This window comes from Ceratotherium simum, chromosome 7 (assembly GCF_057802395.1).
Source record: "Ceratotherium simum simum isolate JZ-2026a chromosome 7, ASM5780239v1, whole genome shotgun sequence".
Classification (NCBI taxonomy): Eukaryota; Metazoa; Chordata; class Mammalia; order Perissodactyla; family Rhinocerotidae; genus Ceratotherium; species Ceratotherium simum.
This window is the reverse complement of record NC_141906.1, coordinates 77,346,796-77,366,322: the sequence shown is the minus strand read 5'-3', so window position 1 is coordinate 77,366,322 and position 19,527 is coordinate 77,346,796. Positions and strand designations below refer to the sequence as shown.

Here is a 19,527-nt window from a genome sequence, read left to right as displayed (position 1 = left end):
CCTGACTGGAATCTTGAAATTTGGATCAGCATCTCTGGAAAAACCCACAAACAAAAACCTAGTTATGATCTCTCCGTGGTGCTGAAGCAAGACTCCTCAGCTCTGTTCGGTCACTCTTAGGCACCTCAACTGTTTGTTTGGAGGTTATCATGTTCCTTTTCAGCCTTTATATGTGGATTCTAATAGTAAACGTTTTGTCTCTCAATGGTAACTTTCTACTAATTTAAGTAGGTATAAATTCGGGCCAGGTTCTTTAATTTCAGTTTGCGTATGAGGATAGCAGACATTTGAAAAATTACTTTTCTATTATTTTAGCGAACTAGAATTTATCCTATCTTTTATTCTTGTACTACCACGAGCCCCAGATTCTGCCTTGTCGGAGGTGGAGAAATGGTGGCCAGCCTAGAAAAACATCAGGCAGATCTCAGCGCCTGCACCCTCGGCTCTTAGAACTACATTTCCCACAAAGACGGACTACCTCTCCCATGAGGCACCGCGTGCGCGCGAGGAAGACGCAAAATGACAGCTTCCCGTCTTGCGAAAAGCTGCGTGGCCCACGACCGGAAGGTAAGCGTGAGGCTTTTGGGGTGAGTTATTTTCTGGGTTTTGCAGAGAGGAACGCTCAAATGGACAAGCAGCAGGAGGTTTCTCTCTCCCCTATCCCCTTTTCCCATACTTTGATCTTTTCAGGAAAGCACTGGTGTATGGAAGTGGGACCTCGTGTTTCTGTGTCTGGTGCTTCTGGCAGAAAGGTCCTTCTCAGCAGTGGGACCTTCTTTAATTGATTCTTGTAGGGACCTTGGACTGTGGAGTTAAGTCTCTGCTGCCTCAGAATTCTGTTTGCTCAGAAAACTAAATACTACTAGAGGTCGGGATCCCAGTCGTCTGTAGGGTGGGAGGGAGGCGTGGCGACTGTTTTTTATTAGTGATCATAGTGCGTGCCTCCTGATACTTTGGCTGTTACCCCTCCTTCCCTCTTTTACAATAAAGTTTATCATGAGGAAAGCTCTTTGCACTACTCCACTGGTTACTAATATTTTCAAGAGTAAAACCCTTTTTTAACTTAAAAAAATGTATTGAAACTCTAGCAATGGCTGTTTTAGTGTTTACAGTGGATGCTTAGCACACGCAGGAATTCCCTCTTCCTGGTAATGTGGCGGCCGCTTTTCAGGTGTTACATGTCTGCTTGAGAACCACTGTTATTTCACCCTGAGGATGGTACGGTGTGCTGGAGAAAGCACTATACTGAGAGGAGTCTTGAGCTCAAGTCCTCTTTTTGCCACCAATTTGTCTTATTACCCGCTTAACCCCTTTGGACTAGTTCTTTGGTTAAATAAGGGTTGAACTAGATAACCTTGGAAACTTTTTGATTTGGTAACATTGGGCTTGGAGATAGATACAAAGAAGGTAAATCATTGGAGTGTTTTGCTGTAATTTCCATGTAAAAAATGCTATGTGGCTTTTAACTTTTTAAAAAATAGAGGTATAAAGAGAATAAAAACTACCTTTAGTCCCACTACCCAGAGTTAGGCTTTGATTTTTCCTTGTGCATTGTGTATATGGGTGTATGGCTGAGATCAGAGTGCATCGTTTGCAACCTGTTCGTTTCACCTAATTTGCATTTTTCCATTAGCTTCCCGTGATTCTCAATGACTGATATTCTAATGTCCATTTAATCACTTTACTATTATTGGATAATTTGCGGTTTTTACTTATTTGCAGAGTATATATCCTACATGTATCTTTGACTCACTGATTCTTTCCCTCATAAATGCCTACCAATGGAACTGGGTGAATGAATGAATGAATGATGGAGAAAATGTATTTCGGTAGATAAGAATGGTCAAGGTCATTCATTTTTATGTTACACAGCTGTTTTTCCTTGAGCAAGCAAATTATTTATGCTGTCACTCTTCTGGCTTCAAATGCTAAAACTGACAACCTCTAGATTTTAGATGTTCCTCATTGGATCAGAAGCATCAAGAACAAATAGGTCCAATTTAAGGTGAGCAGAATTAGTGTTTTGGTCTGTACCCAAATAGGCCAGATTCATTTTCATATTTATGTCTGCACCTGGTTCCAGATGTTAGTAGTGTGAAGTTCTGTTGCAGTGGGAATAGCCTTCAAGTAACAGCCATAATTTCTAAGAAAATCTCAGTGGCAAATTAAAAAAAGCATAGTATTCTAGAAGTAACAACTGGAGGGCACTATATTATTGAAATAATTCTGAAACAAAATCTTGTATGTCATATAGTGCTGTTATTGAGCATCTATTACAAAGCACTTTATTTGGTTATCTGGATTTCCTATCTTCCTGTAGTAATTGAGGATATCTGTGCTGTGACCTTTCTTCCTTCCTTTAGGATTGTGTGTGTAAAGGCCAGGTTTTTTCCCTTTCCCTTTCCCTTTGGTTCTCGTTATTTAGGTGGTGAGAGTATGATGAGGAGTATGATTGGAAGCAGAATCATAACCCAGGTTTGAGATCATCTTACTTTGGGAAGTAAAAATAAGGTTAAGTTCACAAATTTCCAGAATTCTTTAATGGATAAGCTTAATGCCCAGAAACTTGAAAAACACACTAATAAAAAGAGCAACTCACATTGGCCAAAGGTAAAAAGATTTGTAGAACAGAAATAGTGCTAACTGATTTTGCTTACTAATCTCACAAAACAGAAAGACAGGTCTGTTTTTCTTTCTCTGGCAAGATTTCTCCTGCAATTGCTGACTCTGAGAGTGGTAATTTGGAAGTTAAGTGGCATCTGATACCAATGTGATATATACCTAGAATAGACCAATGATGACTGAAGTCCTTACTCTATAATGTCCCAAGGGCTTTCAAGTTAATTGTTTCTAACAACTAATTTAAATAAAAGAAGAGCTATAAAGAACCAGGTTATCCCAAACAATCTTGTGAAGAGATAGGTTAAAAAAAAAAAAAAAAAAAAAAAACTTAAGAAGGAGAAAGAGGGAAGGGAAGCTTCCTGGGAATGACACCATTTGCAAGGTCACAACGAACACCCCAACGGAGGGCAGATCTTTTCTTCTCAGTTGGTACTAGGTAATTGTTTGGAACATATATGTGCTGAGGCTTCGATTGGGGTTCTGCTCGACAAAGCATCTGCTCTCGGACACCCCAGCGTAATTCCTTCCTATGATCTTCACCAGGAAACCGCATTGAGTCCCAGTCTCGTTTGTACTCAAAATAGCGGGCTACCCGGTCTACCTTGCCCCGGTTTCGGCTTAACTGGTCCAGCTTTGGGAGAATAAAGGACTTGGGTCGGCTGGCAACAATCAGGTCTTGTTCATATGCTGGAGGGCCCATTCCTTCTCTTCGTAGATAGCAAATGAGCTGATCCTGAGAGACTCCATGATATTCATGTGGTAGATTAAATTTTTGGGAAGTATCAACTGGGGATTCCCTGTCTTCCTGGAACTGTAGATTCATCAGCCTTTGTCTTAAGTCCCAGAGATCCACATCACTTTCTGTACCAGACTCTGATTCACTGATAATTGACTCATCTGTCACTAATACTTCCCCACCTGGCTTCCTACGCAGCACTTTTCTCTTCATCACTGGCTTCCGGAGTCTTCTGGAGGCCTCTGAGACTGTTTCTGAAGTGACATTATTTTCTACGTATGGGTACTGCAGGTGCACAGGAAGAGCAGATCGGTTTCCTGGGGTTACTGAAGCTTTACTGTAGGGATCATATTGGACAGACTGGGCTTCTCTCCTGACATCTCCCTCACCCTGCCCTGCACAGATATGGGTAAAAGCTGTAGCAGCTGCTAACATTTGTTCTTCTGGATCCATATTGGCCCATTTTTGTCCATCAGGTCCCATGAGTTCCTCCATTGCTTCCCCTACACTGTAGGACCTTCTGCAAGAGAAAACATTGATCAGTTTTCTGATAATAAATTCCCAATCATAAACTGTTCATTCCCTTCTTGTCTATTATTTTATAGCAGTCACATGGAAAAGAATGACCAAAGCAATCTTAAGTACAATAGTTATACAGTCATGCACTGCATAGTGATGTTTCGGTCAACGACGGACCGCATATACGACTGTGGTCCCCTAAGATTTGTACCATAGAGCCTAGGTATGTAGTAGGCTATACCATCTAGGTTTGTGTAGGTACACTCGATGTTTGCACAATGATGAAATCGCCTAACGATGCATTTCTCAGAACGCATCCCCATAGTTAAGCAATGCATCACTGTATAATAAAATATAGATTAGTACAGGGTAGTATGGGAACAGTTTGGAGGGGCATTAACTTAGTTTTAGAGAATCTATTACCTGCTTTCATTTCCACTCTCTTACTACTCGCTCTTAACTTTCTACTGCCTGGTAGTTCTTGCCACCTTTAATAGCTACTAGGACAGCACAGGTGAGTTCTGGCATAAGAAAAGCTTGAGACTACAAGATATGGGGCATAATGCTTAATGTACATTATGTAACTTGTACTTAGAGGGACACTTTATGTATCTAGCAGTGTTCTATGTGCTTTACATTTATTAATTCATGTAATCTTCACAACTGTGAGATAGGTACTAAATTTTTTTTTTTGTGAGGAAGATCAGCCCTGAGCTAACATCTGCCAATCCTCCTCTTTTTTTTTTTTGCTGAGGAAGATTGGCTCTGGGCTAACATCCATGCCCATCTTCCTCCACTTTACATGGGACGCTGCCACAGCATGGCCTGACAAGCAGTGCGTCAGTGCGTGCCCGGGATCCAAACCGAGGAACCCTGGGCCGCCGCAGCAGAACCTGCGCACCTAACTGCTTGCGCCACCGGGCCGGCCCCTAGGTACGCTTATCATCTCCTTTTCACAGGTGAGTAACATGAGGCATAGAAAGGTTAAATAAATGGCCCAAGATTATACAGCTAGATGTGGGGGAGCTGGAATTCCAACTCAGTCAGTCTGGCTTAAGAATCCTTGCTTTTAACCATGAGAGTGATTTAATCCAAAAAATCATCACAAAGGCAGTAATATGCATGCATACTCTCTTTATGCTTAAGTAATTTTAATGCATCTTCAGTTGCCAAGCTAAATCTGTTCATCCCAGTACTCTGTCACTGAAATAAAAACTTTTAGTATTCAACCAGCCAAATACCTAATGCTAGTTTCCTCACTGGATCTGGGATAGGTATCTACTGCTCACTATTTCCTGTGTCCCTACTATTTTTCTTTTTAAACTGAAAAACTAATATATGCAGCACATGGTAATTTTAAGCAAGGATTCCCCCTCCACCCACCAAGTTTCACTCTTAAAGGCAGTTTCTTATAATTTCTCCAGTATTTTCCATATTCATATGCACATTTTTTATACCATAAAGGAGCATATTATACAACTCTTCTGAACCTTTAAGACATTCTTGGTGATCCAGCTATATCAACACATGTAAACTTACTTCATTTTGTTTAAAGTTGCATAGAACTCCAATGTATGGATGTACCATAATTTATTTGGCCAGTCCCTGATTGATTTAATTTAGGCTTACAATCTTTTGCTGTTAAAAACGAATGTTACAATGAATATCTTTTTTTTACATACTGTGCAAGCATAAGTATATGTTAAATTTCTAGAAACGGAATAGGTGGGTCAAAAGCTATGTGTGCTCAATTTTGATAGCTGTTGCCAAATGCCCTCTAAAGAGAAGAAGTACCAACTGTGTATGACAGAGCTTGTTTCTCCAAAGTGGTGTACTATCAAACTTTCTAGTCTTTGCAGTCAGTTTGGTAAAAAAATAGTTCTCATGTAAATTGGCATTTATTTAAATTGAGTAAAATTGAGCATCTTTTCATACATTTATAGGTTTTTTTCTCCCTTTTTGTATGAAATGCTTGTTCTTTTCCCATTTACCTCTCAGGTTGTTGGATTTTTTTTTTATTGATCTTTATATTAAAACGGATTTATATATTCTTGAAATATGTATTAAGGAAGTTAGCCCTTTACTGTCATTACTTTTTTCTTCCCAGTTTGTTGTTTACCTTCTGACTTTATTTTTTGCTAGTAGAAACTTTTATTTTTAGGTAGTCATATTTTTTTCTATAGTTTTCTATAGTTTCTGGGTTTATACAGTGTTTTACTTAGAAATGCCTTTCCCACTCCAAGATTTTAAGAAAGTTATTCCCTATTTTCTTCTAGTTTTTTTTTTGTGAGGAAGATTAGCCTTGAGCTAACATCCATTGCCAATCCTCCTCTTTTTGCTGAGGAAGATTGGCCCTGGGCTAACATCTGTGCCCATCTTCTTCTACTTTATATGTGGGACGCCTGCCACAGCATGGCTTGATAAGTGGTGCGTAGGTCTGCACCCAGGATCCAAACCTGCGAACCCTGGGCTGCCGAAGCGGAGCGCATGAACTTAACCGCTACGCCACCAGGCCAGCCCCACTTCTTCTAGTACTTTTATAGCTTCATTTTTTACATTTAAACTTTTAATCTATCAGAGATATAGAAATTCAAAGGGCAAAAAATTAAATGAGCTACTTAGATAACACCGTCAGCCTTAGTAACAGATGTGGAGATGATCTTCTATAACTAAAGTAACCATCCGTCATAGACTGTCTAGTACTGTCCCAATTTTAAGGATGTAGTACAGCTGTCTTCAGATTTGAAATATGCCAGGAATTTCAACATTGACATCTAAATTACATTATCAAGACTAACTCTTCCAGCTGCTAGAGGTATAGAAATCTTTTATCAGAACATGTACTAAATTTGTCTTAAAGGATCATGATGCTTAATTACCTTCTTTCTGCCATCAAAACTGCTTAAAGTGGGAAAATCTCTACTCCAGGTTCTACTTTATTCCAATATGAAGTACAATCATTGACAAGTTTCTTCAATCAGGCTAGCTCCTATTGTACCACCTTTAAGATAGAACTGACTATTAGATGATAGAACACAGAAGTCACTAATTTTATCTGAAATACTGGAAAACAATAGAAACTCAGAGTAGAAATTTTATATTCCATATAAAGAGATCTATGATTAGAAAGATTGGAAAAATATAATGAGAAGTCAAAAGGAAATGTTTTAGGGAAAAATACCAATAACATCAGTCCTCAATCATCTCAGCTAGTGAAAAATAGGGAAACGAAACCTAAAGACATTTTCCCTAAATTTTGATTACTTACCCCTTAACAATACAAGCTGAATAATTTTTGATACTATTTTCCTTTTCCCCTGCGAACTGGCCAGGCAGGATCGGAAAGAATAGTATCTGTGGATGATCAACCCATAATAATTAATGTAATGCTTGTATCCCTGGGCAGAAGCAAAAGTCTATATCCTTTAGGCATTAAATTAAATCTTAGATACTATTTGGACATGATGGAATGATACTGACATCACCAAAGGAATTAGCACTGAAACTGTTGTATCCTTTTACTCTCTTTTCAGGTAAGGTGGACCTATGTGATTTGTTTATTCCTGGAGTTATCTTATCATGGCTGAAGATGACACAGACAGAAACCAGACTGAGAAACTACTAAAAAGAGTGCAAGAACTGGAGCAGGAGGTACAAAGACTTAAAAAAGAACAGAACAACAAGAAGGACTCAAACGTTAGAGAAAATTCTTCAGGAAGTGGAAAAGCTAAGCGTGCATTTGATTTCGGTGCTCATGGTCGAAGACATGTAGCCCTAAAGATAGCCTATCTGGGCTGGGGATACCAGGGCTTTGCCAGTCAGGAAAACACAAACAATACAATTGAAGAGAAACTGTTTGAGGCTCTAACCAAGACTCGACTAGTAGAAAGTAGGCAGACATCCAACTATCACCGATGTGGGCGAACAGACAAAGGAGTTAGTGCCTTTGGACAGGTAAGGGCCACTCTTCTGTTTCTCAGAGCAAGCAATACCAATATATTCTAGGTGTACATACTGAGGATTCAGGTTATTTGTATCTCTAAAACACAGTATCTTTCTCTAATTCCACAGGTGATTTCTCTTGACCTTCGTTCTCACTTTCCAAATGGCAGGGATTCAGAGGATTTTAATTTAAAAGATGAAGTCAGTGATGCTGCTAAAGAGATCCGATATACTCACATTCTCAATCGGGTGCTCCCTCCAGACATCCGTGTACTGGCCTGGGCCCCTGTAGAACCCAGCTTCAGTGCTAGGTTCAGCTGTCTTGAGCGGACTTACCGCTATTTTTTCCCTCGTGCTGATTTAGACATTATAACCATGAACTACGCAGCTCAGAAGTATGTTGGCACACACGATTTTAGGAACTTATGTAAGATGGATGTAGCCAACGGAGTGATTAATTTTCAGAGGACTATTCTGTCTGCTCAAGTACAGCTAGTGGGCCCCAGCCTGGCTGAGGAGAGAGGCCAAGAACCTTTCCAGCTGTGTCAGTTTGAAGTGATTGGCCAGGCCTTCCTTTATCATCAAGTCCGCTGTATGATGGCTATCCTTTTTCTGATTGGCCAAGGAATGGAGAAGCCAGAGGTTATTGATGAGCTGCTGAACATAGAGAAAAATCCCCAGAAACCTCAATACAGGTAAGTTTTTAAAAAAACCTCAAAACACAAAACTGCTATTGCCCTTAGAATATTTAAAAATATATTCTAGGGGCCGGCCCCATGGCTTAGCGGTTAAGTGTGCACGCTCCACTACTGGTGGCCCGGGTTTGGATCCCAGGCGCGCTGATGTGCTGCTTCTCTGGCCATGCTGAGGCCGCGTCCCACATACGGCAACTAGCAGGATGTGCAACTACGACATACAACTATCTACTGGGGCTTTGGGGAGAAAAAGGGAAAAAAAGCAGGAAGATTGGCAATAGATGTTAGCTCAGGGTTGGTCTTCCTCAGCAAAAAGGAGGAGGATTGGCATGGATGTTAGCTCAGGGCTGATCTTCCTCACATAAATAAATAAATAAATAAATAAATTCTAACATATCTTCCTCTCTTCACAATTGTCTAAATAACTAAGTCACTGAGTCTGTCTTCATGAAACTTTTAATGCAACTCGTAGCGTGTTATGAACACATAGGAGAAAGTGGTCTCTTTTAATTTTCTTCTGTCATTGTTCTATCCCTTTAGTAAGAAATAGGTGTTTGGACCAGGCCCTTAAATAAAAGGACATTCATTTCCCTCTCTATATTTTTTCTGAATTTGTGTTAAGAGGTATATTGTTAGGTTCTGGTGAAGTTAAAAAGTGAGCATTCAAACTATTCATATTAAATCTTGCTTGCTTTGTATTATGGAGTAGTCATACTACTGTACTTTTTTATTTTTCCTAATTTTCAGTTTCTGAAATGGTAGGAAAGGCAGGAAGAATAGTCAGGCTTTTCTTTTGAGAGCAGGCTGAGGTCAGATAGACAAATAATTCATTGCTAAGCAGTGAAATCTAGTTTTACTCCATACTATACAAAATTTGTATAATTTTGTTTGGACAAGTTTGGAAAAAAACACCACCAGCTGTTTGTAATTTTATAGCCGTATGGTCGAACCAAGTCAACTCACTTCTAGGTGATTTGTTACCATTGAAATTTATCCTAATCTAGATCAAGCCTAACCAATTGATCCATGGTTTATTGTCTTTTTCTTTTTTTAATTATAAAGTTGTTCCAAGTTAGGGATGGTGTTGTATTTTCTTAGCTATTAGATACTCGATATGGACAAGTTTTTCCCCTCCTTTAACCCAACTAACCCTGTTTTTTAGGGACTTGGATGGCTGCTGTGTATTCTCATACCTTATTTCTTCTCTTTCTCTCTCTCTAGTATGGCTGTAGAATTTCCTCTAGTCCTATATGATTGTAAGTTTGAAAACATCAAGTGGATCTATGACCGGGAGGTTCAGGAATTCAATGTTACTCACCTACAGCAACTCTGGGCTAATCATGCTGTTAAAACTCACATGCTGTATAGTATGCTGCAAGGACTGGACTCTGTGGCAGTACCCTGTGGGACAGGTATGCCAGGGAAATCCAAGGATAAAATGATTTACTAGAACCAAAGTTATACAGGGTTATGGGGGAGGTAGATTTATATAAAGTTTGGAGGTGATTCTATTGTGGTCAAGTATCCATGTAATGCTTGATTGTATATATTATAGGACCAAAGACGGATGGAGTGATGGAGTGGAGAAATGTTACACCTTCTGTCATAAAGCAGACCAGTGCCTTTGTAGAAGGAGTGAAAATGCGCACATATAAGCCCCTAATGGATCGTCCTAAATGCCAAGGCTTAGAATCTCGGATCCAGCATTTTGTACGTAGGGGACGCATCGAGCACCCACATTTATTCCATGAGGAAGAAACAAAAGCCAAAAGGGACTGTGATGACACACTAGAGGAAGAAAATACTATTTTGGAGAAACCAGCAAAGAGAGTCTGTGTTGATCCAGAAATTAAAAGCATCATTTAACCATATAAAATGCATCAAGATCTAGGAAGCAACAACTAGCTAAGTGGGTAGGTGGATAGAAAGGAAATACAAAATATTTACTACAACAAGACCTAGAAATTCAGATGATCGGCTCTTTAAAAACAAAAACCAAAAAACACTATAGGTCCTATTAAGGAATTTCTTACGTGAACAAGAAAGAGTGCAAACATTCTGTCATTCCTTCCTATACAGAAGGATTAAGAGATGGAAGAAGCAAAAAGCAGTTGTAAAATGGAGAGGTATTTATGTACACCTGGAAACCTGTGCCTGTGTTCACATTCATTAAAGCCTGATCCTGCAAGTGTCTAATTTGTTGTGCTGTCCTTTTTAAAAGCAAAGCAAATGTGATACTCACTACTCAGCTGAATTCTCATAAAGAGCTCTGCCCAAGTGTCTTATTTTCTAAGTCAGAAATTAAAAATAGGAAATTTGGTTAGTTAAATATCTGATAAATTGGTCTAGAGCCAGGCACAATACTACCTGAAAGTGACCTGAGTAAGACACAGCATCTCTTAGAAAGCTTATCAGACTAGTGCTGTGTGAGCCACAAATGGTCTCTGTTGCATATTTTTTTTTTTTCCTTTTTTACAACCTTTTACATATGTAAAAAACATTGTTAGCCCATGACCCATATAAAAACAGGCCATGTAGTTAACTAACCTCCAGTCTAATGGTTTAAGGAAAGCTGGTACAAGAGATATCCAAGGTAAATCTTGCAGAAGAAGTGGGAGCCAGTTAAAGTGGGGATAAAGAAGCAGAGTTTTAAGTGTGTCTAAGGCGGAAGATGCAGTTTGTCTAAAGGGTTAAAGACTACAGCACTTGTGTTCAGGTAACCATAAATACAGTGGTACATGGCTTGAGAGTGACAAACGCATAGTTTAGAAAGGTGAGCAAGGGTCATGTTTGTACACTCTTGTAGGCCTTCCTAAAAAAGCTTAGATTTTATCTTGAGAGGCGGCTGAAAAAAAATTAAAAGCCACAATTGTGTAGCAAAAACGTTGCCCTGGGTGTACTACTGTGGTCTGGATGAGGGCAAGATGATGGGACCAATTAGGAGCCGATGATTACAGCCGTTAAAGTAATCAAGGAAATAGATGATGATGGCCTAGACTAGATTTGTAGTCAAGGGAATGGAGAGAGTAGATGAATTTGAGATTAAGAAAGGAGTAGCAACAGGACTCTGTGGTTGACTGAATGTGACGTTCAAAAGGAGGGAAGCTTTCAGCATAACTCCCAGGTTTCAGATTTTAAGGACATCTGAGACACACACTGGGACAGGAAAATGAAGTGGAGCTTTGCTTGTTCTCAAAGTTGATAACTGTCAAAGTATTACTCATAAACACCAATATTTATTCAGAAGAGTTCAGTGTTCTCTTAAATACATTATCCTTTATAGCAATTAAATAATGAAGTAAATGAAAGACTTTCTACCTCAATAACAATTTTCGTCATTGCTGAGTATATTACTTATCCACATTTATACTACTATGTTTTGAGATCCAAAGTTTTATTTATCAACCAACAAATAGTTTTCTCCTACCTATGTTCAAAACTCCAGGTATACAAATGTGGTTTATATCTTCAAGCTGCTGGCTAAAATATAACTAACATATAAATAATAAACTGGTGCTGCATAAGTGCTACAGCAGCTTAGTAGCAGGTGGGCTACAGAAATAAGGCTTCATTGAAAAAGTTCCAGGTTTAGGAAGTAAAATAGTATAAGAAAAGTGAAATGACCTTGTAGTATTGAAGAATAAGAAGATACATAACAGCTTTTACATTCTAGCAGAGAGGGAACCATTTTAGAGATGGGGAAATAGTGGTATAAAATAACTAAGATTTATTCTCAATAGCCAATTGTATGATCCAGGTCTTCTGGATTTTGAATCATGTCATTGGTTTTTGGGACCTGATCTGCCAACATTTTATAATGCTCTGAATAGTCTTAAAATATGATTGCCTTCTCCTTAATTTTGATGTAAAGATCCTTTTGTTTTTAGTGTAATCATTGAGCACAGTAGAATATCTTCACTTAAACATGTAAGGACAAACCAAAGCATTTTATTTTTTTTCAATTTCCTACCTTATTTCAATATACCTTCACTGGCTTTAGTTTTCAAGTTAGAGAAAAACCTAGAAAAGAACAGAGTTTTCTAAGAAGTCACTCCTTATTTAAAATAATCAACTCTAAAGAAATGCTACATGGGACAAAAAGCACTAATTAAAAAGCCATGCTTGAGGGCCGGCCCTGTGGCTTGGTGGTTAAGTGCGCGCGCTGCAATGCTGGTGGCCCGGGTTCGGATCCCGGGTGCGCATCGAGGCACCACTTCTCCGTCCATCCTGAGGCCGAGTCCCACATGCAGCAACCAGAAGGATGTGCAGCTATGACATACAACTATCTACTGGGGCTTTGGAGGGAAAAAAAAAAAAAAAGCCATGCTTGGGAGATTCTGTGGAGGCCAAGGAGTTGGAGGATCAAGGTCTTAGATCATAAGTAAAATCCTTTCAAGGTTAATTAGGTTGTACTATCAAATCGAGATGAATAAAGATTTAGTGACATTATTTTTGGGGTAGTTACCACAGAAAAACTTCTACCATAAAAGTCCCAAAATGTAACTTTGCAAAATTACTTCAGTTATTTGAGGTTGTGTTTGTATAAATTCCAAAGTCTCTGACCCATGGTAGGGACTAAATAAATGTTAGAAGTAAAATAGGACTTAGATCTTACTTTCTCCACTGGAAAAATGGAAGGAATTATTTCAATAGGTTGTGCAGTTTAAATCAGATTATACATATATAAATATACAAAATGTTACATATGTAACATATATAACATGTAATATGTAACGATATATATAATACATATTAATATATGACAAATATATATAAATAAAATGATGCTTTGTGAGAAGTATTAAACCATTCATTTCAATGTTCGTGCAATACCAAACTACCTAATAAAGAGACAAACATAGGATAGAGGAAAGTAAGGACAGAGAAGGAAAAGGCTGTCTGGGCTAGGAGGATTTCTAACACTAAAGCCCAAAGAGATTTTTTTATGGCACGTGTACTATGCTACACAGTGATTAATACGTTATTTTCTTTGAATTTAAATTATGGCACACTTCCATTTTTTTTGTGAACGTATGAAGATAGGTGTTTGCAAATAATACAATACAAGCTTAAGTAAGGTCCACAGGTAACTGTCAGTTCTTTTTCTTTCTTTTAACATAAAGACCTGATAATCCTTTCTCTTTACTTAGAGGGAAACTTTCACATAGAAACTAGAGCAGCTTCTATTTTGAAGATAAATACAGATAATATTGACCAAAATACTCAACAGTACCTTCTCTTCAAAAATCTTAAGACTCAAGTGTCCCAGGCTCAGCTAGTTGCAAGTGAAAGGCTCTGAAGGGTGGACCGGGAGCACTTGAAACTGGGATACAGGGGCTGGGTCAGTAGTTAGATTCTAACCATTACAGGGAGGCTATTGCAGAGTTAGAACAAATTCCTCTACCTCTGGGGAGGTGAGCATGCAGCTTAAAGAACCACAATATTAGAAAACAAACAAGACAACCATAATCCAAAGAGACAACAAACTGGGAAATAACTGTAACAGGTTAAAAATCACTAATCCAAATTCCTCTAAGAAAGGTACTAAAAAGACACACCTGCAGAATAAAGATAGATGATTTACCAAAGAAATAATGAATAATAAACAGAAAAAAATGTTTAATATTATTAATAACACAAATAAAAACATTAAGATATCCTTTTAGATTGGTAAGATTTTTCAATACCCAGTGCTAGTCAGGGTGTGGAGAAATATGCACCCTTACCGGGGGAGGCGGAGGGGGCAGGCGTGTAGATATCAATTTCTCTAGAGAGCAGTTTGGCAATATGAATCAGAATTTAGTACCATAATTTCTAAGCCACAATCCACATCCAGGAATTATTCTAAGATAAATTGGACAAGAATGCAATCATGTATATGTTCAAGTAACCACTACTGTGCTATTTGATGATGATGAAACTGGAAAAACAAATGTCATCATTAGGGGATTGGTTAAGTAATATACGGTACAGTAGAGCCATAGCAAGAAACATTACATCTATTAAGAATGATAATGCATATCTACGTTTGACATAGACATACGTCTAAAATATTACTGAGACATAAACTGCTTTTTAAATGAATATGCTTTATTATATTAAAGATACAGAATTATATAAAAATACATTTTGTTAAGTATAATCATGTAAATACATATTCATAATGAATATACCTGAAGCAAACCCAAATGTGAACAGTGTTTTTTTGGATGGTTATCTGTGGTTGATGGAATTTCAAGTATTTTCTTCCTTTCTTCTTTGTGCTTAATATTGCTTGGATTTATTTCTAAAAACAATGAGACTGTATAATTCTTATAATCAGAAAAAAAGGTTTATTTTCATTCTGGGGTAGGACTCTAGGGTTCTTCAATTTTACCGGCTCTCAACTCATTAGGGAAAGAGCTTCTCGCACAGTTCAACCCAGAAATTCACAAAAGGTGTGTAACTAGAAGGTAAGACTTTTCTCCCTTTATAACCAACAACAAAGACGAGACTCTGCACCATCTGGCCCCGGGCGTGGTTATCGTCTCGGACGCTCGCGGCCTCCGAGGAGGCGGCACGGCTGCCCCGCCGCCCCGGCCCCTCGCCGGGCGGCGACCCCGCGGTCCTCGCCGCTGCAGCCCCCAGGCAGCGGCGGAGGGGGTGGTGGCGGGGCTCCCCAGGGGCAGTCTGCGCACACTGTGACCTCGAGGGGCTCGGCGCGCCCCAGCACCGCTGAGACGCGCCTTAGGGAGCACAAAACTCGGGTTCATCAGCAATGTCAAGGCTCGGGACGGCGCGCCAGAGGGAACCGGTACGCAGGGGAGGGAAACTCCGACTCCCTGCTACTCAGAACCCGCCCCCTCCACAGCAGCGGGCGGGCTGCGCTCGGGGGCCCGTGCACCACCCCTCCCAGGCTTTGCCCGCTTACCAGTCCCACGGAAAACAACCGCCGCACTGAGTCCGGCCGCCCGGCTAGCGCAGCTCCGTAGGTTTCCGTTAGCGTCCCGCAGCTCGCGCAAGCGCACAGCCCACCCACGCACCGAGGCTGCCGTTAACCGACCGGCCCCAAGGTTTAAACCAGAAGAGCGAACCGGCGCCCTCTGCCCCGCCCCCCAGCCCTCCTATTGGTTCCGAGGGTGAACGTCTTCCAAGTCTACATTCTGATTGGTGCACATTTTCTCTTGGCCGTCCCCCAAGGCGGGAGGAAGCCCGGGATTTGGGGCTGATGGGGAATTACCCAAAGCCCTCCGGTCTCAAGCGCGTAACCGGGAACCGTGGCTGCGGTGCCTTCAGGCGTGCCCGGAGGGGAGAAGAGGATTCTCACGCCTCGGTTAACGGCGAGGTAGCTGGGTTTTTGGAGAGGCGATCTTAACGTCCCGTCCACCTCAGTGGAATCAGTCTCTACCCTCCCCAGCTGCGGCTGCGGGGTCGGTGAGGTCGGGAGGGGAGGGCGCTCAGAACGGCATTGGAGGCGTCTCCAGCAGTCCCGCCTCTTCATCTACCTGGGGTCTGACACGCGCAGGTTCTTCCTAAACCGGACGCGTATCTGCGCATTGAGTCCTTCCCGTGGCTTACAGGGCTCTCTGATTGACCCGTTGCTGTGTCTCCAGTTTCTACCAACGTTTCTCGCACACTGTGCTCCAGCCGCTCTGACTTCCTTGCTAGACGGAGCACTCGCTGGAGGTTTTCCTCCGCAGTGCTCCTATCTGCTCCTTTCACGTAGTCTTACTCTTTAAAGAAATGAGTGTGTGTATGTGTATGTACCTGGGAAAAAAGGTCTGGTGCTTTGGGAATTGCTGAGGATGAGACCTGAGGATGAGAAAAAAAGAATGAGGTCCCACAGATAAATTTCCTAGTCACTGCCCTGCAGCATAACTAAACTTGCCCTCCAAGTCCTGAGCGTTCTGCTTATATCCCACCTCACACCACGAGGCAGGTGCACGCTTGTTGACAAATTCAACTTATATTTCTTAAATCCAGGCTTCAATGAGAGGGAGAAAATAATGTTTAATTCTTTTCCTCCAACACTTCATATTACCTCTTACTCTTCCCTCTTTGTCTCAGGGCCTTCGCACTACTTCTAAGGCACTTTGGATTTGTTGAGGGAAAGAAAAAAGAATAAAGGAGAAGATGACAGAAGTAGGCTGTGAAGATTTGAATGACCCTATCCCTAGCTCTCCAAGGTCTTAACCCTGCTTTAGAGCACACATTCTTTCCTTTCCTCGTGAATGAATATCCCATGTTCAGGTTTGGTCATCTTATACCTGCAAGACTTTTCCTTTGGCATCGAATCTCCAATCAGTCTGTGTTAGAAATAAGAGGAGACATTTTTCTTACCTATTGCTTTGATCATTCAATATACCCCCCCCCATTAGTTTCTTGTTATCCTTTATGTTAGAATTTGATCTTTGAAAACCTTAATAACAACTGGAAGGGTCTATCGCCTGTCATATTTCAAGTACTATCTTGTGTTCAACTCAATACATGTTTTTTGGTGGATCACTTTATCCTCCAACTTAGCCTGGATCTGATATAATAATCCTCATGATTCCCTGAAATCCACTGAACCCAGGTCAAAAAACCTTAACCAAGACCATTTAAAATACAGTGTATGGAAGAAAATCCTATTCTTGCAAACCAAATTGCGTGTTTAAAAAGATTTATTAAGGAAAATTTCAAACATATAAAAAAATTATATGTAATGAAGCCCATGAAGCCCCATGAACTCAATGCCCAGCTCCAACAATTAACTCATGGCCAATCTTGTTGCTTCTATATCGCTATCCATGTACCTCCTCTTGTATTATTTTGAAGCAAATATCAGGCATCTGAAATCTTTAAATATTTAAGTATGATTTCTAAAAAAATAAAGGACTTTTTAAAGCATAACCACAATACTATTATCACACCTAAAATATTTAATGTATTTCCTTAATATCATCAAATATCAAGTGTTCATTTTCTACTTGTCTCATCATTTTTTTTCTTTACTTTGTTTGAACCAGGATCCAGTCAAATCCACATGTGATTGAACCAGGATCCAGGCAAATCCACATGTTGTGATTGGTTATGTCTTTTAAGTTTCTTTTATTCTCTAATTCCTCCTCCATTTTTTTCCCTTGCAGTTTATTCGTTGAAGGAACCATGTTGTTGGTCTTGTGGGGTTTCTGATAATCTGGATTTTGCTAATTACATCTAAGTGATGTTGTTTAACATGGCTTCCTCACCTTTTGGTTGTAACACAGCTCTCTTCCAGATGCTTTCTCTAATTAGGTCTAGCTGGTTTATTAAAGCATCATCTTTATGCATTCAAATATTACTTTCAACTGCTTATATTGTCATGCTTAGGTTAATCACTCCTCTATGATATCTTTGCTTCCCTCACCCCTTTGTTGACATTTTCAAACTCCTTCAACTGTAGTCCTCTCTTATCTGACAAATTATCTCCTGTCTCTCACATTTCCAGTTCTTCTGTCTTTATGTCTTCCCAATGCTGGGGAACAACAACAACAGCATAAAGAACAGCAAAATGAAAACAACTCTCCCTTAACTTGGCTGCCGCTCCTGTCAGCCCTCTTGTCCACTCTCTCTTCCCTATTTCATTGCTCAGTTGTTCCTGAAATCCTTGTGTTCTGGATTCTACCCTCATCGGTATATTCAAACTGAGTCTCAAGGGTCATCTTCTTAATAGTCAACTCCACTTGTTTTGCTTATTCTCTTTTACTTTTTTGAGTGTGTTTGATTATTTATTCAGCAAATATTTGTTGAACACCTGTGTTAGGTACTGTGCTATGTCTTAGTGATTTGATGATGAATAAAAAGACACAATCCCTGCCCTTATGAAGCTTCCAGTCTGACAGGAGAAATTGACATTGATCAAATAATCACAAATTATTGTAAAATTACAGTTGTGTTCAGTGCTACAGAGAGGCAAATGGTCCAATGAGAACATCTGGTAATAGGGAGATTTTGACATAGTGCCACTGAACCAAGAGCTAAGGGATAAGGACGGGAAAGGATGTGGAGGGGAAACATTGGGGTGAAAGGAGTTTTCCAGGTGGAGGGAAAAGCATATGCAAAGGCCTGTGGGAGTGGAAGCCTTGAAATTCAAGACATTGAAAGAAGACCAGCAAAGAGACAGAGGCTAGAATGAGGCTGCAGAGGTAGGCAAGGGCCAAATCATGTAGGTCGTGTAGGCCAAGGCAAAAGATTTGGTCTTTACCCTCAGAACTGTGGAAACTCACAGTTTCTCAGTGAGGATTGGGATGTGTTATGTCATGTACTCAGATTTGCATTTGAAATTTCTTCTTGGCTGCATTGAGGAGAATGCATCTGAGGTGGGCAAGATTATAGGTGAAATCCAAATGGGAGGCAGTTACGGTATTCCAGGTGGAAGATGGTGGTGGCTTTGATTAGGGTAGTAATAGCCAGAGATAGCAAGAAGGGGACAGATAGAACATTTAGTGGATAAAACCCATAATGACTTGAACATGGATTGGCTGGGATTGACTTATGAGAGAAAGACAGGTCATGGATTATTTGTAGGTTTCTGGTTTGTGCAGCTTCATGTCATTTTCTGAGACGGGTGGTACTGGAAGGAGACCATGTTTGAGAGGCAGAGTTAGATTTTCAGCATGTTGAATTTGAAATGCTCTTGAGACATCCATGTGGAGATAAAATTAGGCAGTTGGAAAAATGAGTGGCGATTAGATGCAAGATGTGACTTTATGATATTTGTATATGGGTGGATGGTAGTGTAAGTAATGGGTGAGAATGAGGTCTTCCAGGAGAGAGTATAGAATGACAAGAGCAGTCTACTCTCTTCTTGAAACTCTCATCTGTTGCATTGTGTGAGACTACCCTGTCCTAGTTCTCCTCCCACCTCTTCTCTTCTGCCTCTCAACTGTTGCTGAACCCCAAAGATTGGTCCTTTTCTTTTTCCCTTTGACAACATAATAGTTTTGTTGCTTCCACTATTCATTTATGTGAGATAATTTCAAAATCTATAATTCCAATCCTTACTTCTCTCCT

The 19,527-nt window shown here is 40.1% G+C and overlaps 2 protein-coding genes and 1 long non-coding RNA gene across 6 annotated transcripts in view; 2 read left to right on the top strand and 1 right to left on the bottom strand.

Annotated features, from left to right (window-relative positions):
• Positions 1–522: 522 nt before the first annotated feature.
• PUS3 (pseudouridine synthase 3) lies at positions 523–10,710 on the top strand. Of its 2 annotated transcripts, none has more exons than XM_014793717.2 (5): positions 523–567; positions 7,411–7,831; positions 7,949–8,514; positions 9,736–9,926; positions 10,070–10,710. In XM_014793717.2, exons 2-5 carry the CDS (start codon positions 7,457–7,459, stop codon positions 10,378–10,380), a joined length of 1,443 nt encoding a protein of 480 aa, XP_014649203.1. In that variant the 5' UTR covers positions 523–567; positions 7,411–7,456; the 3' UTR covers positions 10,381–10,710. The 2 variants fall into 2 exon arrangements, with proteins under 2 accessions (XP_014649203.1, XP_004438497.1); XM_004438440.3 differs by lacking the exon at positions 523–567 and adding an exon at positions 611–2,005.
• Positions 2,518–15,547, bottom strand: HYLS1 (HYLS1 centriolar and ciliogenesis associated). Of its 3 annotated transcripts, none has more exons than XM_087433894.1 (3): positions 15,425–15,543; positions 12,485–12,534; positions 2,518–3,878 (listed from the first exon to the last, which is right to left on the bottom strand). In XM_087433894.1, the coding sequence occupies exon 3, from the start codon at positions 3,851–3,853 to the stop codon at positions 2,951–2,953; it is 903 nt and encodes a 300-aa protein (XP_087290020.1). In that variant the 5' UTR covers positions 3,854–3,878; positions 12,485–12,534; positions 15,425–15,543; the 3' UTR covers positions 2,518–2,950. The 3 variants fall into 3 exon arrangements, with proteins under 3 accessions (XP_087290020.1, XP_087290018.1, XP_087290019.1); XM_087433892.1 differs by lacking the exon at positions 12,485–12,534 and adding an exon at positions 6,757–6,878; XM_087433893.1 differs by lacking the exon at positions 12,485–12,534 and having other exon boundaries at positions 15,425–15,547.
• A 154-nt stretch (positions 15,548–15,701) lies between these two features.
• Positions 15,702–19,527, top strand: part of LOC106803153 (uncharacterized) — a 35,778-nt gene continuing 31,952 nt past the window's right edge. Inside the window, exon 1 of the long non-coding RNA XR_015552752.1 lies at positions 15,702–15,838. This is a non-coding gene — a long non-coding RNA (uncharacterized LOC106803153). The remainder of the gene's footprint in view (positions 15,839–19,527) is intronic.

Coding starts and splice junctions, on each gene's coding strand:
- PUS3 (XM_014793717.2), top strand. CDS start 7,457: ATGGCTGAAGATGACACAGACAGAAACCAGACTGAGAAACTACTAAAA. Junction 7,832..7,948: donor GAGTTAGTGCCTTTGGACAG/GTAAGGGCCACT, acceptor CTAATTCCACAG/GTGATTTCTCTTGACCTTCG. Junction 9,927..10,069: donor GGCAGTACCCTGTGGGACAG/GTATGCCAGGGA, acceptor TATATATTATAG/GACCAAAGACGGATGGAGTG.